The 26225-nt window shown below is 32.5% G+C and overlaps 1 protein-coding gene across 3 annotated transcripts; it reads left to right on the top strand.

Moving 5' to 3' along the window:
• The first annotated feature begins 4638 nt into the window (after positions 1 to 4638).
• On the top strand, positions 4639 to 25746 carry LOC148627119 (gelsolin-like protein 2). Of its 3 annotated transcripts, XM_088567765.1 has the most exons (14): positions 4681 to 4732; positions 7613 to 7668; positions 10154 to 10180; positions 11159 to 11239; positions 14702 to 14775; positions 18635 to 18709; positions 19470 to 19541; positions 20253 to 20380; positions 20546 to 20654; positions 20943 to 21053; positions 21564 to 21650; positions 22973 to 23140; positions 23489 to 23584; positions 24283 to 25746. In XM_088567765.1, the coding sequence occupies exons 3-14, from the start codon at positions 10174 to 10176 to the stop codon at positions 24376 to 24378; spliced, it is 1104 nt and encodes a 367-aa protein (XP_088423891.1). In that variant the 5' UTR covers positions 4681 to 4732; positions 7613 to 7668; positions 10154 to 10173; the 3' UTR covers positions 24379 to 25746. The 3 variants fall into 3 exon arrangements, with proteins under 3 accessions (XP_088423882.1, XP_088423891.1, XP_088423902.1); XM_088567756.1 differs by lacking the exon at positions 7613 to 7668 and having other exon boundaries at positions 4639 to 4732; XM_088567776.1 differs by lacking the exon at positions 4681 to 4732 and having other exon boundaries at positions 7617 to 7638.
• Positions 25747 to 26225: the final 479 nt, after the last annotated feature.

Below are 26225 nucleotides of genomic sequence, written 5' to 3'. Positions count from 1 at the left end.
AATTCATTAATCCACACAGATCTATAATATATATAAGTTTAATATAACAATTTGTGACTTGAATTTTAAAACCATTGCACTTCATAAACAGTTATGCCCTAATGGATATTGGAAGATAAAAGAAAGTAGCTATAATACACTTGGTTTTTATGTTTGTACTTCTTATGAAATTCATTAAAACAATTATACAGGATCTTTTGATAGCTCTTACAAACATTTTATCATTATAATAATTAGATTTTTTTACTTGTTGGTATTGAATTAACATTTTGTAATACCTTCACAAAAAAAAAGAAAAAAATTGAAAAATTTACACAAAGAAGCATTGAATGATAAACAATCATTTTACTCTTTTTTTTCTTGACATAATGCATTATCCATAGATACCATTTGAGGATTTAATATTTCCATTGTAATCATAATGTAATCATAAAGTAATCAGAATTACAGGGTATTTTGAAAAGTAATTGATTAAATTAAATTACACATAATCAGATTTTTGGCTGATTAATGATTACAATGATTACTTGAAAAATGTAATCAATTACAGCTGATTAACTATTACAATTACAATTACCCCATCTCTTATTCTGGCCACTTGACATTTGGAATCTGTTATGGGTGAAATTTTTAGTAAATGTCTGCCTATGACATTACCAACAGTGTGGGAAAAACAATGTTAGAAATTTCACATTGCTTTCAACCAATCAGGTTTTGTAGAAATTGATACACAATCACACAACAACTAATTGCAATGATGATTTCATATCACTAGTTCGTATCACATTGTCCATGGTATTATTTTGCAAATATATAGCCATCCAAGATGTAGATAAAATGACCAAATCATAGAGAAATAGATAGGCAGTTATATATAGAAACCAAATTAATCTAAATCGTGGTAAAAATGATCATATTATATGACATACTGTGGGTGAGCCAGACTTATGAAATTTGGTTTCCAATGAAAAAAAGATTGATGTGTATAATGAAAACCTTAAAACCACAAATTCAAGAATCCACCAACTTGTGTATCTTTCTTGATCCACGAAGTTTGGTATTTTTACAGAACATGGAAGATGTATAAAATATAAGCAAAATAACAGAACATTTAAACAGTATTATACACACTATACTCACATCAAATTTTATACACTAACAAAACATGTTTTTTATTTACACTCATTCCAGGGACACTGACAACAAAGAGTGAAGTAGGGGGTGGTGGCAGTTAATTTTTTTAATAGAAAATTGACCTCGACTCCATGGACAAGGAGAAGCACCTGATGATTGATTTTGAAATGAGGCTAGGTGAAATGTCATTTGCATGAGAACCCCCCCCCCCCACCCACACACACACCCACACAATGGAACTTCAATCAACTAATATTATAATGTAATTTTTATTTGATTGTGCATCTTCTTGTTATATTGTTAGGTTGTGACTAAGTTTGGACTTGTTATGGTTGTTAATTACGACATGTACGGAAGTGTATGTCTTTCAAGTATGTATAAATGTAAATTTCTCTGTTTAATTTTTTAAGCTTTGCAATACATGTATGTCAATCCAAAACATTGCTTTGAGTAATAAAAACAAAATCATGGTATTAATTTGTAATAAGTACAACAATAGTTGAATGACTGACTCATCAATAACTAAACTTAGTTGGTAAAAATAAACTTTCTATATAAGCATAACTTGAGATAAAGTAAGAAATAAAATTACTAAAAATGAATGTTTGTTTATAAATATATATTATATGATCACTTCAATGTTACATATTTACACAGCATTATTTCTATCAATCATAATTTGGATAGATCAAAGGAAAGTCCCTGAGGAAAAATTTCACTAAATCTGCTTCAAATTACATGAGACTTGACAGGAGGGAATTTATTTTCACTCCCTGTCCAGAAATAGGATTATACAATTTAGGGACTTACATCTTTTAAAAGCAGTATAGGGGACTCCTTATCTCTGACCATTGAAAACAGAAAAATATGTATTCCCCCCTCTGAAGCTTATTAAGATAAAATGATCCCCTTCTAGTTCTTCAAATAGAAAACCCTATTTTGTTGTATATATATACTTAACATGAAATATACTCTTCTTTTTTTAAATACAATTTATTTATTGCAATATATTTAAATAACACGTTTCAAGGTCCCTGCTTTCCTCCCTGACTAAGTTATCACATAAGTTTCTTAAATTTTTTATCAAAAACATATTTATTTAGTGTAGTGGATGCGATATTCAACGAACTGTTTGCATTCCAATGGGAACTAATTGTGCTCATCTACTCTCTTATAATGTAGCCAGATATTTTGATCTCAGAAAATATTGGGAAAGAGTAATCAAGGGAACCAAAGTTGTAGTCGTAATCAAAAGAATGTAATCCAGGGACAAAGACCAGACATGAAAAACAGACATACGCAACAAAGAACATAAAGTAACTAAAATCATACATACAAAGTAACAAAAGCAAATGAGCAACTCGGACTCCACTGAAAACTGGGAGCATGGACCAGGTGCACTGGTAGGGTAAGCGTCATCTGCTTTTCTAGAAACACCCACCGAGTTGCTAATAAAAAGTCAAGTCCAGGGTAGACAAACGAGGAAAGGAAAACTATGACCGTTGAATAAATCAGTTTTCATGGTGCAGATGGATACACCATAACGATCCACGAGTTCATGATGACGACCATAAAACTTCTGTAGTCAGGCGTGTAGCTGAGGCCAAATTGAAGTGTAGGCAAAATTATGGCAGGGGGTCTGGGGGTCAGGTCCAGGGCAGAGCCCTGGTAGGGGGTCCAGGAGGGCAAAGCCCCCCCCCGAAACTCCGCGGAGATAGCGATTTAGAGCATTATTTATGCCTCTCCTGGATGTATTTAAAAAAAAAATGAAAAAAATTTGGCAAAATTAAGTGCAGTCAAAAGCTTTTTTGCCTAACGGCAGCTACGCGCCTGGTAGTGATGACTTCAATCTTGTAGCAACATAACCCTGTTCCAGAAGCTTATTTGTTAGAGTTCTGGCGCGATACAAAAAGTCTGCGTAGTTTCGGCGAGCTCTGGCGTAACGTATAAGTTATGATATGAACACTCTATACGGAGGTGCTGAAGGGATGTTGCCACAGATGAAAGGAAAGTTGACAATTTTGAATGAAAAGTCATCACGTTTGTCGTAAAGTTTGGTCAATAGTTTTCCTTTACCATCGATTTTTAAGTGTAGGTCAAGATATGAGGCAGTGTCTGTAGTATCCTTCATGAATAAAATCTATATAATAAATAGGATAATCAATAGATTAATATCGTGAATAACCAAAATATGATCACTCGTACCAAGAACGCTTGAGGTAATCTCAAAAAGGGATTAACGCTTGAGGATTTAACTCATGCGCGGAACAAGTTCTGCACACTCGTTAAATCTAGGCGTTCGATCTTCGACACTCGTAATATTTTGGTTATTCACTCTTACCAATTAATTATTCTATTCTTCCCAGTTTCAGGAATTCTATACATCGCATTTACCCCAAATAACTTGAGATAAAAGATACTACAGACACTGTGAAGTCAGCCTTATATCTTGACCTACACTTAGAGACTGATGGTTAAGGGAAACTATATAATGACTCTTTTTTTTGTACCATACTAGACTTCTTACAATTAGGCTTCTGGAAGAGGGTTATGTTGCTACAAGCTTGAAGTCGTCACAACAGAATTTTTATTGTCGTCATCATGAACTCGTGGATCGTTACGATGTATCCATTTGCACCATGAGAACCTATTTTCTCAATGTGTCATAGTATTCCTTTCCTCTCTCTTCTACCTCATACTTGACTTTTTATGAGAAACTTTGAGGGCCGATGTTTCTAGAGGACGCTTACCCTACCAGTGCACCTGGTCCATGCTCCAAGTTTTTTGTAAAATCGGAGTTGCTCATGTACTTGTTGCTTTGTACATGTTGTTTTGGTTATTTTCATCAACTTTGTTGTATGTATCTGTTTTCTCTGTCTGGTCTTTGTCCCTTGATTATATTCTTTTGATTTCTGCATGAATCTTGGTTCCATTCATTACTCTTCATCATAGTCGTCATTTGTTAAGTTTTGTTTCAGTGGTATGTTTTGACAAAAATTGAAGTAATTCATATGATTTTACTGAAAATTTAAGTTAACAAGATTTTTTTTTTACAAATTGGCTTAACCTCCAGCTTTGACACGAGCATGTAAGCGCGAGATTGTTAGATTTTTCGCGAAATATATGGGATGGCTCCCGCCAAAATTGGGAAACTTTAAAATATCCTCATCTTTATGTCTCTGATTTTTCTTATTACTTTCATGTGTAATTTCTGTTTTTGCATCATAATTTTTACTAAGATTCCTATACACTAAGTATCTGCCCTTCAGTCAAACCTTGTAACTACATGTAACTAATGCAAAAAAGTGCCCCCTCTTTTTTTATCCCTTTCTACAGAAAAAAAATATCCCCGCCCCCCAGAAATGAGGAGTCTCCATGCCAGTTAAAATGATAAGTCATTTAACTGATGTTATGTCCCTTTTTGTAATCCAAAATTCAAGAAGATTTTTTAAGTGAAAAAAAAGCCGGATGAGTTCAACATTAGAAGGCAGATTCCCTCAGCACCCCCGTTTTAAAACCGGAAACGTCCGAACCGTATTAGTTTCTCTTTGTTAATCACTCCCGCCACTTTTGCCTTCTGCACGAAACACCCAAGCCGGTAGGTCGTTTTTTTTTTTATATTCTATGCATTTATGTCATTGTTTTCCATGATACATTTCGACTCAAATGTAAGTTCACTAGAAAATCGTGTTTATCATGCATTATAAATGCTACTAAGTAGATGACACCAGTCTGCTGAATTGATAAAAAAAATTCACAGCAAAATCAAGATAAGATTTTAACATTAAACAGAAACAAATTTTGAAATTGAGTTTAATTACACACTGTATCTAGGCCCAGCCATGCTTTATGTATATTTGCAGTCAGAAGGAAAGTTGTGGTGAAATAAAACCCATGGCCATATACATGTACATGTAAGCAATTTTGTTAAAAGGTAGTGATGAACTTTAAAGAGTTATGAATAAAACTGTAGCTATTTAGTCCAAATGCAGTAGTAATGCTTTTTAAGAATGCTAATATTAGGGCACAAGCTACTTGAGAAAAACAGGGAGAAGTGACTCATTCAGAGAGACACTAGGGAGAAGTGAATGTGTACGTGCATCATTTAATAATGCTTTTTAAAATCATATGTGTTATATGTTACCTACATGCACACAATATAAGCAAGCATTTTTAAATGATATATTCATTTTCTTTTATTGAGATAAATGTTACTTTTTCTTTAAGCTACATATGTAAGTAACTAAATATTTTGGACAAAATGAAATCAGCCAGCTGACTGAATGATTGACTGTATCATATATTCATGAATTGAATTACTAATGTATACCTCTACCCCTTACCAAATTTATTACAGCACAATTGATATATGATTGAGCAAAGCAAAGCTTCTTGCATTGCATTGTCCTATTGATTTAGTTCTTTTTGAGCAGCACTGGAATAGAAAATTTCAGGCAGTGACATTCTGTTGGAATTTTCATTTTGTTCTGTTTTTTTCCTGATCCCACTTAATCTATAATGATTTCGTGTTCAAAGTATTCAGTCTCTTGATATAAGTTGACTAAGAGTATCAATAATCATGTTAAAAATTATTACTGAAAGATGGAAACTTTTTTGACACAAGCTTAAATGGAGATTAACTGTTCTCTTATGAAACATTAAGATCAAAAGAAATGCTTCATTTTTTCTTCTGAATTATCAGTTGAGATAAACTTAACTTAAGTCCAAAGAACTCACATGGAAAATTTTCAGGATTCGTAACAAAATGTGAACGGTAAAAATGGTAAAACATAATTATCATAAGCTGAAGTAAAGAATGTTCATTCCGTATCCTGTCTTAAAGATTTGAAACAAAAAACTGATTAAAATGCTTGTAACTGAAAATTTTTACAATTTATTTTCTCAAACGAGTGCCATTTTTTTTTTTTTTTTGAATGTTATTGGAAGAGAGATAACTCTGGTCAAAATACTGCTAAAAGACGGAGTACAGTCCCGATCATGGGCGATGTCTGAAAACGAGAGGGAGACTTCACTTTGTTTTTGGTGTCGTCTGAAGGCTAAGTGAGCGACTCCAGTGCGACTATTTCTCCCGAATTGCCCAGTGGCGTGAGCCCTGTAATATGTCACAAAATGTACATTTTTGTATTCTCAAAACAGAATTTGATAAAACTTTCATTCGTTGTCACATGATGCTATTGTGCATCTCTTGTCACAAAATACAATTTTTCTTTGAAATGACTTGGTTTCCTGATGCAAATTTGGGTAACTAGGGGGACTGCAAATCCTCTAAATTCGCTGAATTGAAATCAATAAAACATAATATTCTTTGTCACACAATGCCATTGTGCACCTCTTACTTTATTTTCCCATGTGAATGACTTTCGGGGTTTTGTATGTGTATTTTAGGGAAGAGAGTGAGGCATATACATGTAACCGTGTGAGCGATTTCTGTTGTTATTTGCTGTAACACTTTTGTGATACAATTGGCTGTAAATTAAATTAAAAATATGTTTGTTTGCCGTTCACCTACCGACCTGATTTGAAGGGCCGGAGTAAAATTATTTTTATTGCCAAATCTCCAAAGATTTTTTTTTATGTGGACCAAGATTGGGGCTCCAACATTCTTTTACCCATTTCTCGATCCGTGTTGTAAAAACGCTGGAAAGTCTGGTAATTGATCTTTTTTTAAAGCGCCGTCTTAGCTAACTGGAATAATTCGAGTCCTCACTGTCATCGATTCTCTCTGATTCACAATCAATAGTGAGTGGAATATAACGACTGAGTTTTTTGTGTTACGTCTCAACTTACTTAATGTGATTATAATGGATGGTCAGCCAATGAGGCTAAGTCTTTACGTTCTGTTCCTCTGTCAAAATAACAGGAACACTTCAAAATTTGTGGCATTTGTTGTAAACATACATTTTTGTACTTTACAATTTCTTGACAAAATTCACATGGAAAGATCTATAAGATGTGTTTGAATACATCCCGATGATTTGACCCTTGATAAAAGTGCCAGTCTTGGACAAATAGCTATCCGTGTAAATTTTCTCAGTAAATTTTAAAGGGTTGTTTAAAGAGGCAATTACAGTGTTTCATAATTTTGATCAAAAACTTAAATATTTGTTTTTTGAAGTTTTGAATGATGCTCTTGCAAACACTCAACAGTAACACAAACAATAACTTAAGACCTATACCAAGTGCTTATGATGTTATGATGGGTCGAGCAACAACACTGTCAAAATTCACTAGTAATTGTTTCTAGTCTGACATCGTTGGTTTTGTTTGATATTAAATAAACAGTTTGTTCCATTCTATTAGATCATTTGATATCAATTTCAAATTCTTGTGTCCATATATCAAATATTGACAAACGATGCAAAAAGATGTACATGCATTATGATTCAAGATACATGTATGGAACATTATCATTACAAATTAGAATATCAATGATATAACTGATATACTTTTTTTGTAGAACATCATATACAACAAGGAAATAAGGATAATATAATAACAAGTCATCAAATACATGTATATGGAGACTTATTACCTCGCATATGTCACATCCCTTATACATTTAATTCTGCATTTCATCCTCTCCAAAAAATTTCAGTATGATAAATTTCTTTCCCTACCTACCGACTTGAGCTTCAAACCATTGGGTAGGGGGACAGTACTAAGAGTGAGTCACTTTCATTGAAGGCATCTTGATACATGAACCCCACGTGCATGTATATGAAAGCACAACTTTTTCTAAATCATTTAACATTCTGTGGCGATTCTGTTATGATTCTAAGACTGTATGGGCAGATGTGAATGAAGAATTCTTATGAAATGAGAATATTCCAAGTAAGAGTTTACATGTACATAGTAAGAGCTCATGAAATACTCTTTTCTGATGTGACAGGACGTCCTACCTGTGTAGTACAAATGTAGGTATATGTGAGATTTAGATAGCCAGTCAATTGACTTGGCTAAAGGGTTAATTCTGTAGCTAAATTAGTTTGTAGCTGGCTTGTCACTAAGCATTCTAGGGTTTGATCCATGGTGATAGAGGTATAAATTCGTTAGTCAAATCATGCTCTCCTGTTACATTTAGTGCCCAAATAAAAAACACACAAGGTTTGTGTAGCTTGTGTTCTAGTTGTTAAGAATCACTCACGTACAAGGACTCTTGAGGTTGGAGAAGTGTGGCAGGACACCCTACCTGCGTTATAGTAGGTAGTGAGATTTCAATAGCCAGTTAATTGACTTGGCTAAAGGATAAATTCTTAAGCCAAATGAGTTTGTTGCTTGCTTGTAATGGAACGGTCTAGGAATCGATCCTTGGTGCTGGAGGTATAATTTTCAAACCATGCTCTCCTGTTACACTGATTCTAATTGTGAAATATCTCTTTTCTGCTGCAACTTTTGTTGATGAGTGTCTATCAACCTTTTAGGTTCTTAAGCGATTCTCTTATTTGTCTTTAGAAATCAACAAAGGATTTAGACTGGCCCTTAACAAAAATATGAGTGTAATAAAAATATACAAGGGAACTCGGTTATGGCTCCTTGTTGATACTTCATGCAGTTAAACATCAGGTGGTTTACATCAATCACAATAACTGAGCTGATTAGTACAAAATGTTTTTGGGTTTAGAAGTAATGGTGTATTAGCATCAGTCATATCATAACTCAGTTTGTTAAGAAGTGTATTGTCTCTGTACAATGCTGAGTCATTTCACAATTGAGGGAAGGAAGCACATTTCAAAATAAATGATACTGGTACTTTTTGAACTAGACTGTGACATTTATCAGTTTTCCTGCAATGATTATAGAACAAAGGCCATATTATTTATGGTATACATTCTTCCTGGATGTATTTGTCTATTTTTTGGTTATGATTATACATGTAGCTGATGGTATTTTTTTTTTATCAGATTATCAAAGTTATTGATCATGATATATAAAGCAATCAAACAGTAGTAGGCTCAATCAGCAGCTGTTAATTATATTAAAGGGGAAATCTTTACTTTATATTTCCATTTAATGTAAAACAGCTGCACACTATTTTATGTCTATATTTATTTTGGTAAGTTACATCTAAATAATCATTGTCATTATTGATACAACTTGGTGTCATCGTTACAAAAATGGACAGATATTGTGAAACACAACAAATGCACCATCATATAACCTCTATGAAAAACAGTAAATCACCAGAAGGTCTTTAATATGTGTAAACACCAAACCATCTGTATTAATATTATTGTCAATTACATTTGTATTTCAGTCAATTTAATACCCCCTCTAATTAGTGGATGGTATATTGTGATAACCTTGTCCATCTGAATTTTATCTTCCAATGGATGGATTTGGTGTGTGTCATTATATAGTTGGGGCATACATTGTAAGGAATTTTAGGTACTGTCCAGTATCGACTTCTGTTTTGTGGGACATTCCCATTTGTCATTATATGGAATGAAAGAGAAAATTGTTGGTCACAAAAATTTTGCCCCAAATAAATTATGTTGATAGGGCATACATGTATATTGTTAGCAATTCCAAGTATCATCCATTAATACAATGTAACTTCCTGTATGAGTGGGGTTATTCCTTACTTCATGATCACCTAGATTCTGTCTGCTTTAAGTGTTTTTTTGATATTAAGTTATTTTTATTTTGTTTTCTTTACTTTTTAAAGCCTTTTTTTTAAATTATAATTTACAATGCATTTGCACAGGTTGGTTGTATTTCATACAAAATTGTTTCTGCCTGGCTGTTACATATTGTACTTCTTGGCTTTAGTCTACTTCCAGCTTCATAATACAAACACTAGCTTTTTCATACCTGTAACTGTAAACAGATACAGTTGAGTTAGCCTTGTAGCATGTGTTACATGTACATACATGTACAGGTATTTAACCTCCACTTGGAAGTACTTTTTTTCTGTGTAAACTTACAAAAAGGACATCAAACTAGGAGGAAATAGCTTTAGTGGAAAGGAAGTTGTTAATCTTTATACTCTCTATTACAGCTTACTGTGAAACAGACGCCATGACTGGTAAGGGTATTATAATTATTATTTTAATTTTCTACAGTTTGTTTTATTTATTTTTTGCTAGAAAATTTAATTTGTATTAATGTTTGTGAGGCAGATATAAGAAGAAAAGATGTGTTTTGTTTCATTCAATACACATATTCTCCTATTAGTTGTTACATCTGACTAAAATCAGGACTATAATTAAGATATATATTGTGTTAACTCCATTTTATCATTGTTTTATCACAGGCTGGCCATTTATGTTTCATTATTTACCCCCAAGCAATATTTAGGAGTTAAATATCAGTCCTTAGTAAAACAATCATCATTATCATTGATAAAATGGAGTTTCCATGTTTAGCATTGATAGGACCAGTATCTTCATATTTTTTTAAAAGAAGTAGTCTATGTGTTGCCAATAGTAAATGGTGACAGTTATATTGAGCAAAATTCTGTTGTGGTGTCATTGAAAATGGGTAAATCTTATCTTTGATTAGGAAATAAGACAGGCCATATGTCTATGAGATGTCAGTCATGTGTTTATATAAGTTTTACCATGCCTGTAGTCTAAAGACCTTTGAAACATGTCATATTAATGATGAATTCAAAACTAAAGGGGAAATTTGGGATCTGATGAATGTGTACTTCTGAAGGCAGTTTTTGTTAGGCTGTTTAGATATTGGGCTTCATCTTCCTTTATATTCCTAATATGCCTTCTTGGAAATCAGTAATGAATTATTAAATTTGAGAGTAAACTTCAAGGTTTTAAATATATTTGTTCTTGCATATTGTTGAATTGGTTTCAGTATGCTTCTGTAAAATTCTTTTATTGTCAATTTAAGTCAACTGTTAATTTTTTTTCCATTTTCCAGTGCAAAATACTTCCACAGTTTCAAGTTCTGTAAAATTTCAACATTTTTTCTTTCATATTCCTTATGGTAAGAGTTTTCTATGTTACACGGGAAGAAATTTAAACTTATCAAAGATTTACGTTTGTAGGATTGATCAAACAGAAACAGTATGACTGGAAAGACTCTAACCTAGCTCTGTTTGGCTCAGATGTAGAAAAGAATGTTAAGAGTAAGTGAAGTTTATGTCCTCAAAGGAAACATGGCAATGCTGCTTAAAACTGCTAGTTTTTACTGGTTGGAAAAAAAGTGTTCTGACTGACCATATTACCATTTTTTGATTTGTTTCATAATTAATATTTTTGTTTGTTTGTTTGTTAGGGTTTAACGTCCGAGCAGCAATATTTCAGCTATATTCAGACAATGAACATGAAATGGATGATAAAATGAACATGAAATGAAAAAAAGGATGGGTCACAAGGATAATAGGGTCGACAAATTTGGATTGCCACTGGAACAAGGGGAAGTGGGTAAGGTCGGGCAATTTAGCCTCCTGTGGCGGAGCGCAAAGGTTCCTACTCCTATTGAATACCACAGCAGGGTTCTTTAACGTGCGAGGAACGTGGCATCTTTCCCAACACGGTGCACCACTATGGTTTGCGGTCAGGTTTTCCGTATTATAGCCTGACAACCCCAGCATGTAACATGCCAGGGGTACCCCATTCCACCACCTGGGGCACACATCCCAGTTGCTCTGTGGGCAGAGCGCCTAGCCCCCGGCTAGGTTTCTGAGCACTATTCAGTCGCCTTTTACGACAAGCTTAGCGCTGCTGCAGGCCTATTCTTTTACCACCCGGACCTGCACGGGGCCATAATTAATATTAGAAAAATATTTATAATTACTGACATAATTGCCGATATTTGCAAATTGTTTTCACTTTTATTTATACATTTAAAGGTGGGTCATTCCTTGTTTGACATTGCCCAAACAGTGATTTATCTAGAGCTAGTCACTTTAGTCATTGACTAATCAAATTGTCAGGTGACTGATCAATTTTGTCCAAAAAGATACAAAAAAGTCATATCATATGATTTTCATTCAGGGTTCTCACTAGGATTTTTACATGGTGAGTCCTTGGACTCATCACTTTTTAGGAAGGTGAGTCCCAGATGAACTTGGTGGGTCCCACCCTTTTCCTGGTTTAAAACCAGTTTGAACGCTACATTTGTTATTTTAGTGCATATATGGTACTACATGTACTACATACATGTATGTACAATCATACAAAACCATATCTCACTGCAATTATGCATATCATCCATATTGTGTAGAGTAAACTCAGCATCTTTTTTTTTAATTTGAAAACAATCTTATTCTGTTTGCTGGCTTCATGACATAACTCAATACATTATGTGTATTTAGGTCCATGTACCTGCATGTCACTACATTTATAATACTAACATACCTGCCAACTTTTGAAAATCCCCATGGGAGTTTTTATGCAGGACAATGTGTGAACTGACATTTTTGGGACATATATTTTGCAAATTGCATGGGTTTTACTGTAGTAGTGTATGAATGAGACAATCACTATAGCATTGTAGTACCTTTTTCAGTTGAACTACATGTGCATGCACTTTAATAGATTGAAGTTTGTAAGCCCCTTTTTAGCTCACCTGGCCGAAGGCCATGTGAGCTATTGCCATCATTTGACGTCTGTCATTGTCGTCCATTGTCGTTAACAATTTTTCAAGACTCTTCTCCTCAGAAACTACATGACCAATTGGAACCAAACTTGGTATGAATGTTTCTTGGGAAATCCTGCATAGAACTGAATTGGGGATTTTTTATCCATCGCAAAACATGGCCGCTTTTACTAAAAATAGAACATAGTGGTCAGACAGTAGTTTTTCGCATATATCTCCAAAATTGTTAGGTTTTGCTAAATTCTGATAGGGTTAAAGTGTTCAGCATGATGAGATCTATCTCTGGTCAAGTTTTGATTTTTATCCGTTCAGCCATGTTTGAGTTATTGCCCTTTATCAATGATTTTTGCTATTTTTAATGTTATTTCTTTCAAAAATCTTCTCTGACGCTACTTGACCAATTGAAACCAAATTCGTTATGAATGTTCCTTGGGATAGCCTGCATAGAACTGATGCTGGGATTTTTGATCTGTCGAAAAACATGGCCGCCTTTACTAAAAATAGAACATAGGGGTCAGACAGCAGATTTTTGCATATATCTCCAAAATCCTTAGGTTTAGCTAAATTCTGACACAAGTAAAAGTGTTAAGCGTGATGAGATCTATTTCTTGTCAAATTTTGGTTTTAATCTGTTTAGCCATGTTGGAGTTACTGCCCTTTTTCAACGATTTTTGCTATTTTTAATGTTATTTCTTTTCAAAAATCTTCTCTGATACTACTTATACTATTAAAACGAAACTTTGTATGAATGTTCCTTGGGGTATCCTGCATAGAACTGCTGTGGGGATTTTTGAATCGTCAAAAAACATGGCTGTTGTTACTAAAAATAGAACATAACAGTCAGACAGTAGTTTTTCACATGTATCTCCAAAACCAATAGGTTTAGACAAATTCTTTCAGTAGCTGAAGTGATCCTTATTAGGACTACAAAACTCTTCAGGGATAAAAGTAGTCAGATGACTCCTTGTAAGAGTTATTGCCCCTTGAAAGGGGAAAAATGACTTGCTTTTTAACAGTTTTTTGTCAGTATCTTGAAAACTATGATAGATTAAAAGAAACTTTCAATTGTTGAAATGATCCTTATGATCAGCTCTAACAAAGACTTCTTGAGTCAATTATTATTGGACGTCTTGTTAAATTTATTGCCTTTGAAAGGCAAAATTCAACCAGGTGGGCGATTCAGGCTCCTGGAAGCCTCTTGTTGCTATTTTTTGTTACATGTATTTCTTTCAAAAATCTTCTCCTCTGGCACTACTTGACCAATTGGAACCAAATTTCATATAAATGTCCCTTGGGGTTTCCTGCATAGAACTCTTGGGGATTTTTGATCTGTCGAAAAACATGACCGCTGTTACTAAAAATAGAACATATTGGTCAGACAATAGTTTTTTGCATATATCTCCAAAATGGTTAGGTTAAGTCCAATCTTGAATGGGTAAAAGTGTTCAGCATGATGAGATCTATCTGCAGTCAAATTTTCATTATAATCTATAAAGCCATGTTGGAGTTATTGCCCTTTTTCAAAGTTTTTTGCTATTTTTAATGTTATTTCTTTCAAAAATCTCCTCTGACACCTTTTTATCAATTGAAACAAAATTCGGTATAAGTGTTCCTTTTGGTATCCTGCATAGAATTGATGTGGGGTTTTTTGATCTGTCGAAAAACATGGCCATTGTTACTAAAAATAGAACACAGGGGTCAGACAGTAGTTTTTTGCAAATATCTCTAAAACTGTTAGGTTTAGCCAAATTCTTTCAATAGCTGAAATGATCCTTATTTTTAAGACTACAAAAGTCTTCAGTTATAAAATTTGTCAGACACTGTCTTATAAGAGTTATTGTCCTTGACAGGGGAAAATCCTGGCTAAACCCTTAACATAAATATATGTACATGTACTAGCAGTAAAAGTGATATAATTGAGTTGTAGGTAATTTTTTTTATTTGAGAAATAAATCCTTGTTGTCATTGTTGTAAATCCATTTTCCAGAGGAGTCAGCAGCCAGTGAACCAGCATGGAAAAATGCAGGATCAAAAATTGGTCTTCAGATCTGGAGAATTGTGGTGAGTAATAAAACTAACATACTGATGTCAACTTGTCTTTGATTACATAAATGCTTTAATTAGGACTTTTAAGTTCTTACGTCTGTATCCTGCTACCCTACCTACCCTAAACATTTTATGGCCAATTTTGCTCAAGCACCCTTAAAGTCTAGATTGTTTTCCCGTTAACTCAATGTATAATGTTTTTTGAAAAAAAAAAAGATTCCCCTACCTACCTACCCCATTTTTTTTCTTGTTGGTAGCAGGAACCAAGCATATTATTTTTTGTCTAAAAAAATCCTGCTCTGAAAACAGAAGACAATTTGACACTGTGAACTCAAAGAATATGGTCTGTTGAAGACAATTTGACAGTTTGTTTGTCAAGTTCTTCAAACTTACAATAGAGTGATATGGCGAAGTGAGTTATCTCCCTTTGATGATATTTCAATGCATTTCATGTAATTCATACCAAAATCACTGACACTTAAACAAAAAATGCATGCCATTTCTGAATTTCAGTTATTATTTTGAATAAAATTTCATGGAAAGACTTGTGAGGTTTTCCATCATGATTCACCCACTGCCTGATTCTTACAGAAAATAGCAAGGAATCTAAGGCATTAAATCTCAGCAAGGTCATTGATTTTTCAGATGTTTATTTGAACCCTATTTAGCCCTAAGTGCTATATAGTATGGTCAGATAATTCTTGTGCCATGTTTCTTGTTACAAATGAAAAGCTATAACGGTACATGTATTTGAAAGTTTTGCATAATGATTTCTGATGTGTGGTGTGCCAAATTTTCCTATGGGAAGCAGAAAAAAATATTTGAATTGCAATCACACTGACTAGGAGCTGTATATTCAAGTGTAAAATAATCTTTTTTTTTGATACATGTACTTAGATGTATTACCCTATAACCATTAACACATTTTGACCTGATCCTCCTACTTACATGTAGGTATAAAGTACTGTGTTAGTCAGTGGAGATCTTAGTAATTGTAGTAAATATTTGTTCCTCCACTATTAGTTGATTCATTGATATACTTGTTTAAAATTTTACAGTATGGGTGGAAATCAGATAACATGCTAGTCAGCATGTTGATGTTACAATAGATATGTAATTCTGGCCTGATAAATGCTAGTGATTAGTGATTTGTTTGTGTGAACAGAAACTGACCCCTAAGTCAGACATAGATAATTTATTATAAAGCAGTTTGGCAATACCCATGTTAGTTGTACAGGATGTTTTAATGTATGATAAAAACATGTATGATTGTGTAGGTGATTAAACTTGTAACTTAAAAAAATCTAGCCAGTGAGGCTGTTGATGGGTGCATTCTGTTGTAATTGCTTTTTTTACTTCCTAAATTAACCAAAGGTACTGTCATTCAAAAGGGTATATAGGAATAACCCAGTCAGTCTGTTTGTACACATATCTTGTAGGCTAAAAACCACTAATTCCACTTCCCATAGGCTTCTATGCTAATTTCACAATATTCAATGGCTTCTCTGGACTTTACCTTAACTTTAACCTGCAGATGACTATATATCAGCATGATTCTACATATGTCAGCTCACAATCCTCAGAATGGCATGTGGGGTTAGCAGACTTGCAGTGCAGTACTGGTCACCGGAAGTGAAGGGTCTATAAATAGCATGGGAAATCCCAGTGTTTTCACAAGATAGGGGTATATTTAAAAATCATTATGGAGATTAGGCTTCACATCACAAGAAGCAAAATGCACCTATAAAATGTACAGAAATGTTTTTCCTTTCAGAAACTGTTTAAATTTTTTAAATAAGATGAGAACTTTTTTCACAGCACTATGAGGAACAGGGGTAATTTCTGCGTAGGACTATTTTTGCGTACGTTCCAAATGCACATTGGTTGAATTGGTGGTCTGTAACCTACAGAGTCACTTTTTGTCTTAGAAAAAATAAATAACTATACAGGTATCTTCCTACACACATACTGAATGCATTTGCAAAGTTTCAGTGAAATGTGACAAGCACTTTTTTAAATATTTGATTTTTGAATATAGGGTAACCAAGTTGTGCGAGCAAAAAAGTGAAAATATTCTACCATACTGAAATGCATTAAATATTTGCAAAGAACTTTTTCTGACTTTTCAAATAAAAAATATCAATCACAACTTGTTTTTTAACAATATTAATGAAGAAATAGTTTTAAAAGTAATCATTTTCTGAGAAATTGGTCTATTTTTAAAAATTTATTTCTGACATGCCTCCCCCTTTTTCTTGATCACATGTCAAAATCCTAAATCTTTAAATTTTCACAAAAGGTGATATATTTGGCTTTAAATTTGTAAATACAGTGTTTTCACATTAGAACATGACCAGTAAAGGGCATCTAAAGCAAAAAAAGTGCTCAATAATGGATTTTCCATGTTGCCATAGGGGAATGCTTATATGGCCTTAACCGCAGTAATGAAAGTGAGTTTTTCCTCATTTCTAACCTAATTTTTGCTCAAATCTACACAAAACTTGATTTCAAGTGCTTATTACTACCATATTTAGGTAAATATAGCCCTCAAAGTTTAATATTTGATATTTTTACTAAATTTTCTACACTTTTTACAAGATAGGACATAAAAATCAGCCAAAAAGACCAATTTTCCATAATTTGGACCTATAACTTAAAAAAATGCATATTTTGAAGGATTTTTGTAGTGTATTCCTCTCATGGCAAAGTTAACAAGATCTTCAAGTAGTTTAAAGCTATTTCAAGAAACTTTTCATTTTGCCATGGCTTCATCTTAAGGCTAAAAACCACTAATTCCACTTCCCATAGGCTTCTATGCTAATTTCACAATATTCAATGGCTTCTCTGGACTTTACCTTAACTTTAACCTGCAGATGACTATATATCAGCATGATTCTACATATGTCAGCTCACAATCCTCAGAATGGCATGTGGGGTTAGCAGACTTGCAGTGCAGTACTGGTCACCGGAAGTGAAGGGTCTATAAATAGCATGGGAAATCCCAGTGTTTTCACAAGATAGGGGTATATTTAAAAATCATTATGGAGATTAGGCTTCACATCACAAGAAGCAAAATGCACCTATAAAATGTACAGAAATGTTTTTCCTTTCAGAAACTGTTTAAATTTTTTAAATAAGATGAGAACTTTTTTCACAGCACTATGAGGAACAGGGGTAATTTCTGCGTAGGACTATTTTTGCGTACGTTCCAAATGCACATTGGTTGAATTGGTGGTCTGTAACCTACAATCCTTTTTTTCCTTAATAGCTCATTAGATTTTGAAGATTTAATATTTTATGGGAAGATTTGGCATTTTACTTTATGTGCACGAGGGAATATAATTTTTGTCAAATGCCTTCAAAGTTGAATAATCAACCTTAAGGATTTAACATATGGATTCCTTTAAAGCATATTGTGGCACATATGCTGATTAATGGATCATAAGAAATTTATAGGAAGGTTTGGCATCTAATGTATAGATGTGCAGAAAGGAAAATAATTTATGTCAGGTCATGTGACTTCAGGGTGATGTAAGTCAATCTGAAGCAGGGGTTATTCTCTGTGTGAGCCTGCTCAAAGTATTTCTATTACAGTATGCTATGGGATAGTTTCAAAGACAATTACTGAATGTGAAATATGCAAAAGATTTCTGAAACATTTTTGTCAACCTCAAAAACTTAATCAGTTTAAGTCTTTGTTGCCATTATTTTACAAATGCAGAAAAAAACAAAATGTATTATTACTATAACAATTTAGTTCCCTTAAGATATAATTAATTAGTATGTTTTGATGAAGCCCAGTTTAATTGAAGTTAAACCATTCCTGTTGTTTCCAATGTTTATTGTTCATTTTCATAGAAGTATGCTTTTTCAGAAATTTAAGGTGACAGAATGGCCTAAAGAAGACTATGGAAACTTTTACAATGGTGATTCCTACATAGTTCTCAATGTAAGATTACTTTATACAACACATATTTTGATAATTGTTTGTATTTTTACAAATTATGTAAACAAATACTATAAGTATATTTACTCTTTGGATTTCAGTATGAGTCATGGTTTGGGAAAATCATAAATTTTTATGGACCATTATAAAAGTGAATATCACAATGTAATTTTGTCCCTGAATATGTATGTTGAGCTTGAATACTAAATCTATCACGACTTTGGTAGTATTCTACGGCCAAGAGTTTAGGAGAAAAAAATAAATTATGAGTGAATGTACATTTTGACATAAGTAGCAGAAATTTATTCAATAAAATTGTCACAATATGGTTCTTCAAAATATGGGCTCTCTCATTCCTCTTATTTTTGGCAAATTTAACTTTAACTCTTGACACTGATAATCTGACATTTAATTTAATTGTTCTCAACAGATAATTAGTTTGAATTTCATGGTAATGTTTTTGTAATAAGTTGTTTGACTTTGTGATCTTACACACACAGGTTGGGAAAATTTGAACTTAAGTTATATGTTCTGTATTTGTAAGAAATTAGAGAAATAGTGTCTAACATTATTACCATGGATGGATTATCTTGATTTTATCCAATTGAGAAAATTAAATGAAAGTATTTTAACTACTCTCTAAAGCTGGTGCTTAAAATACTGTCATTTAGCTATCTTTGAGAAATTTAATAATGTATTCTTTACAATGTAAAAACCTATATCTCCCAAGATTTCCATGAGAATTTTATTTTATCTTCTGCAGACTTACAAAGAAGAGGGTGGTGATGAACTCTGTTATGATGTCCATTTCTGGATAGGACAGTACAGCTCACAGGTACTTATTGAGTTAATTGTAAGGAATAGTTGTTAGGCTACTTATATAGTAACAGGAAGTAAAAACTGGCACTACATACAGTGAGATGTGTCATAAAATCTTCACAAGTTTAACTTCCCAGTGCAGTACATTTCTCCAAATTAAAACAACTGAAACTATTTTGACATGTTCTGCGAAACAGATAATTATTTCCTTTTCTTTGACATATTTATTATGAGTTTCAGTTTCAACTATTTCTTGTTGTGTTGATTTTTATGAAAAGTTAGTACAATTCATTAGCAGTTAATTCTTAAAAAGTAATAGGTGTTACTGAACTATAGATGTATAAATTCTACCATGCCATGTCAATATAATCTATCTTATTGTCAAAACCACAAAAAAACTGTGATATTCAAGATTGTTATTGCAAAGAAGAAAATTTTCAATTATTTATTCAACAATTAGATTAAGTATAAATAAAAAAAGAATTAATATGAATTATTTTTATTATGTCTTAGGAGCGTATGGTTTAACAGCTTTTCTTATTTAAACCTAGAGAGACATTTATGATAAATATTTTTTTAATTTGGTATGCAGCTTTAGCAAAATGAATGGTACTGTGTATAAGACATTCTGTGTGGTTGCTCATCTACTTCCTGTTTACAATGTTTAAATATCTGCATCCATGTCTTATTAATCATTTAATGCCATTTATTTGTTGCTTAATTTCAGGATGAATATGGTACTGCAGCATACAAAACAGTAGAGCTTGATACCTTTCTTGATGATAAACCAATACAATACAGAGAAGTTCAGGGTCATGAATCTGACCTCTTCAAGTCGTATTTTGATGATATCACGTAAGATTGTGCTTTAGATGTGATAATCTTTATTGTCTCACATTAAAAATAACATTTAATATACAAAACAGGGAAATTGTTTCCTTGACCTTTATTTATCAGTTACAAAAAAACGACAATATTTGAAAAAAAATATATCAGTTTAAGTATGAGCCTTTGTTTCAGAATTTTGAAAGGTGGTGCAGAGTCTGGTTTCAGACGTGTGTTGCCAGAGACATATGAGCCTAGACTTTTACACTTTTGTGGTACAAGGGCTAAAGTTGTAGTAACAGAGGTGAGTTAAATTGTGGATAAAAAACTCTTTGGAATGTTATTTTTATTTAGTTGCATTATTCAGTACATGTGTCTCGCCAAAACTAAAAATTTAAACGTCCTACGGTCTGTGGAAGTGAAATTTCTATCTCTAGGTAGGGGTGATTTTTTTAAATACTGTATTTATTTCAGTTGTACATTAAAGATAGGGACATTTAAAGTATGAAAATGCATATTTATTTACTGTGAAAATAATCGGTCAATAAAATTTAGTTGATAAATAAAGATACATACTTTTTGTCACTATCAGGTTCCTAGAAATGCAAGTCGTTTAAAGTCTGATGACGTATACATTCTTGATTTGGGTAAACAAATATATCAGTGGAATGGTTCTGGATCTAACAAAGATGAAAGAATGAAGGTATTAAAATCAAGATCCCAAATTATATATATAAAAAAAATTAACATTCGAAATTGGGAATGGTATGAACTTTTATATTACGAAACTTAATTCAGCAAATTTGTTGATATATATTAAAAAATTGATATAGGAAATTGGGAATAGCTAATCTTTCAACAAATTTGCTGAGTTAATTTTCATTTTATAAATGTCATATTCCACAAGTTCATAGCAACACAAATTAAAAAAAAAATATACTGATGCTGTGGTTGTGGAGCATAAGAGTGCTCATTATTTTGATAAAAGAGGTCAATTGGAAACTGTGGTACTACATGTATTACTTAAGTAGTTTTTATTGAAGTACTTTTATGACAGGATATTGATACACTTTAAACATTAACTTTAAAGAAATCGTATTGAAATACTATTGAGGGTCTGAACTGGTGATCTACTGTTTCGCAATCACAATAGTACACTACCAAAAAATACAGAATTACTTTAGTCGATTAGTATGTAATGTATTTGTTTAAGGCCATGCAGTATTGTATTAAGTTGAAGAGTGATAGAAATGGTAGAGCCAATTCAGAGGTATTGGAAGAGGATTCTACATCCAAAGATGTAAGTAGCGAGATTAATGTAATGTATACATCAATGTTTTTATATCTCTGCTCCAAAGGAGAGGGGTATACTGTTTTACCATTGTCCATGTTTGCATAACACTTCTTTCTGTTACAGTTTTCTCCGCAGTTACTCATCACAGTGGTTGGAAATTTGAACATGTTCTTTCTGTAGGTGTGGTGTATTGTGGGATACATTTTTCGGAAAAAAAATAGACAACAACTTCCTGTTTACCGAGGGCTTTGTTTATTTGTTCAACAATTTATTATGTGTTATATTCCATGTATGGAGAAGACCATGTGAGTTGGAATAACTCTTGTCTAATCCAACTTTGTTTATTTGCAAATAAAATATGTTTGAACTAAACTAAACTGTATATATGCCCTATGGGGAGATTTGTTTTTTTTTAAAAGTGTGACAACTTCCTGTTTACCAAGGACTTTGTTTATTTTCCTTATATCATGATCAAAAGTGGGGGTATCACTATTTAGCCATTGCTCACAGATTTCTTGTTCTTACTCTTTTTATCCATACTGAATTTAATATTGTTTATAATAGACAATTTCTTGGCACTCAATCACTGGCTATATTTTTCTCAATTAAAACAGTTGAAACTTAGAAATGTAAATTTTGAGACTGAAGAAGTATAATATTTAACTCTTCACAATGAAGTATTCTGTTTCTGTAATAAATACATTGTTTGTGAAATTATGTGGAATTAGCAAGGGTTCAAATTTACTTTCAAGAGTGGAACAGCATGGACTTTTCCAAGTTTGAAAAAATTGGTCCACTTGAGAGAAGCAAAAGTCCACCACAAAGTGGAAAAGGGTTAATGGTCCATGACCTAAGTAAATTACAAAGGCCCTAGGTCCAAAATTGAGGGACTGGGACCTCAGACTACCACTAATTTGAACCCCTAACTAGGGAAAGACTTTCTCTATTCTTTGTTAGGGTTCCCCAAGGATCTGTTGATGTCACAATTTTCCATATATGCCAATTTGTCAGCCTTACATCCCATGCAATAGATTTTTTAAACTTCAATCTGAAGAAACAAACAAGAATATAACCATGTTTTATTTCCAGCACACTTGAGTAAACTTTAATAAAGACCATACACCTGTTACTGTTTATATTGTGTGTGCAGCTTTACACAATCAAAACCACTCAAGAAATTTAATACCATTTAAAAATGTATGAATTTTCTTAAAATGGAGAAAGCATATTTCATTTCATCAATTCTGTTACTAAAGTGTTTCCTTGGCAGAAAGATATATTAACGCAACATGTGATGTATTTTATATGTTAACTTACACTCTTGATAGCATGAGTTTTACCAAGCTTTGAATGAGGATGATCTTGAAGATGATGCTAAAAGTTATGTAGCAGCTAACAAGGAGAAAGAGTTATTCAGACTGTCAGATGCCAGTGGTACTATGAAATTCTCCCTGGCTAAAACAGGGTCTGTTTCATTGGCAGACTTTGATACTAAGGTACTTTTTTAAGATATTGTATTTCTTTTTTTTTCATTTGATACTATACACTTGTACTGCTTTTTACCCAGTGTCATATCTTTCCAATACTCATGAGAAACACTTGTGTTCATGAAATTCATGGATGTAATAACCATCATTTCTATTACTGGTAATTCTACATTTTTGTACTTATAAATTTTAACATGATATAGAATATAATCTTGTATTCTTGAAGTTAGATATATGAAGTAAAAATCTTCATAGTTTTAATTTTGAAAATGTACTTTTGTACTGGCTGATTTATACTCGATCTTATTAATTGAATATTCTTCAAAGTAAAAATTTGTTCTATACTTTTCGTTTTAGGATGTGTTCATCTTAGATACAAAGAAATCTCTGTTTGTTTGGGTGGGTAAAGGTACATCCACTAGTGAGAAAAGAAATGCCATGTCTTATGCACATGTAAGTTCTGTTGTCTAAAATTAAGTAACTAAGGAAGTTGTGTACCCTCAGTAAAGTGGATTCCACTTAATTGCATAGAACTCAAGAAACTAACCTGCAATGTTGTCCATGCAAAAAAATCCTCTTATTAGCATAAACATTTGACCAAAAATATGAAAATTCCTCTAAATTGCACAAAAATTTTTCAGAGTTTACTCAAAAATGTGCACAATTGGGTAAAAGAATGAAATCCATCAGTTAAAGATCAATAACCGATTAGCTTACTTAGTCTGTCAGATAACACTTAATTATAAATATATTAGCATTCACTGGCTTATCATAGAGATGGTTTTATTGTGAGGAATAATTTGGAAATAACTGTGTACTGACTTTATGTAAAGCCTTTGCACAGCTTAGGCTTTAATAGTAGCATGTCTTTCTCCATGGATCGGAATTCTTTTTGAAAGTTTTAAAGTCAGTGCACTGTTATTGTCTTCGTACTACAATATTTAAAAAAAAATGTTTTTAAGCAATTAACAACCTTGGCCTGGAGTCGGTAAGTGCCTGGCAACTTCAAAATTAGTAGTGTTTTTACCATCACTGTAATGTGACATTGAATGATTGATTTGTAATTTTAATCACTTGTTAATATACAATTATTGCATTTTAACTGCTCAGATAATCCACTCCTTACAGATATCTTTTATTTTTCTCTTCAGAAATACCTGCAGGGAACTGACCATCCATTAGTTCCAATCAGCTGTCTAGCTGAGGGAAAGAAACAAAAAGCCTTTGAGACTGCCTTAGCTGCATAACTCTATTGATTGACTGTCTAATCCTTAATTAGTAGATCAAATTCCATTGTTATACTCTAAAACAATAACATAACTTATCTCCTTTAATGTAGGGTTTCTAGCCTGGACTTCATTTTTTAATATTTTTTGTTTAGGTATTATGTGAAATAATTAAAGCTGCATTAGCTGCCAGATTTGTTCAGTTTTGATTCTACTGAATTTTGCTGATAAAATGAAATAAGTTTGTACTAATGCAATTGAAGCAATAAATGTCGATAATACCTACAGAATATTGTAAAAACAATGATTTTTTTAATCAAAGAAGATCGATAGCTCAGATCTAATTATTTTTTGCCATTACTTCCGAAGATTGCCACAGGAAATTAACCTGGGTTAAAAATACTTTTAACCTTGGTAAAAATATAACAATAACAGATACACAGGTAAGCACGTGTCTTGTTTACATTCCATTTCATCTATTTCTTGATTAGTTTTCAAATAAATAATGACAGTTACTGACCATATTTGTGCCACATTATATCACAATACGTAAATTTCAAAAGAATCCTTGCATTATATTAGAACTTTTTTCTTTTACGGCTTGAGTCCGACGGTCTTCCTTGCCATTGATTAACCACTTTCACTTTGATATCAGATTTGTTTTTTAAAAAAGCGACCCTTACAGCACATGCGTGGATTAAGGTCACCAGAAGTCACATGTATACAAATTTATCTAGGTCAATTTTTTGTCTTACAAGACATTAAATATATAGACACCTATTTCAAGTATTTTACACATATTATTTGTGGATATCGAATGAAATTATATAGGAAAAGTGCAATATAGTAGAATTAAGGCATATTTCAACAGAAATTTTTTTTACGAAAATGACAGCTAATGCAATTTTCAATGATCATGAAAAAATAAGTAATACATTAAAAAATTGCTTAGGAACTTGTTTACTGTTTAATTCTCATTTCTATATTGTGCAATTATTGAGCTAAATGCTTTACTAATCTATGCAAATATAGTTTCTATTGAAACTTGTTAATAACTGCATTTTGTTAAGAAATTTTGGAAAAGTGTTTGTTCTTATTTCACTCTTTTGGTATATTTAAGAGTACCGTATCAGCATTTATAACGATCAAGCAATTATTCTCTTATATTTGATTAGTATAGACAATGGTTTTATATTCCATGTAATGTTGTATCATGTGTTTCATAGTGCTAGATTTAATGTTAGTCTGCCATTGTAACTGCTGATATATGTTAGAAGTCGCCAAGTGCTATTTATGTTGATATGTTTTTGTTTTTCTATTATTTAATTTATAACGACTTTACCTTTTATAATAATGAGAAAAGATCAATAAACTGCTGTTTTATCAGTATTTTATAGTATTTATTTTTTTATGATGGTTTGGTGCTGTCCTTGTCCTTAGACAATTAATTTTTGTGCCATAACTTGAATAGTAGTTAGTTGATCTCTAAAAAATTCTATAACAAGGTTCAAAACCACAAAAGGAAGGTTGGTATAGATTTATGGCCACAATTGTTCTTGATTTGGGGTAAAAACAAGCATTTTATAGAATTTAATTACATTGCTCCAGTAAAAGCATTTTGATGTCCATGATATTGTTCCACATTGTTCTAGACTAGGATTAATTTTTTTGATTAAAACTTGAAGGGTTTTTGAATGAGGGTGCTAAAAGGGGTTTGAAACCATCATTTTCATTATGTCCAGACAATTATTTTAAGTGTAAAAATCTCTGAAATTGTACCAGTAGGTGTCATACCACAAAAGAAAGACTGGGGTTGATTTTGAGGGTGTTAACAATTAGAAATGTGCTAAAAAGAAGAATATTATTGT

The sequence above is a fragment of the Perna viridis genome, chromosome 1 (assembly GCF_037379345.1).
Source record: "Perna viridis isolate PV_CMFRI_1.1 ecotype Kerala chromosome 1, ASM3737934v1, whole genome shotgun sequence".
NCBI lineage: Eukaryota > Metazoa > Mollusca > Bivalvia > Mytilida > Mytilidae > Perna > Perna viridis.
Note: the sequence above shows the minus strand (reverse complement) of the source record. Positions and strands in the feature narration are given on the sequence as shown.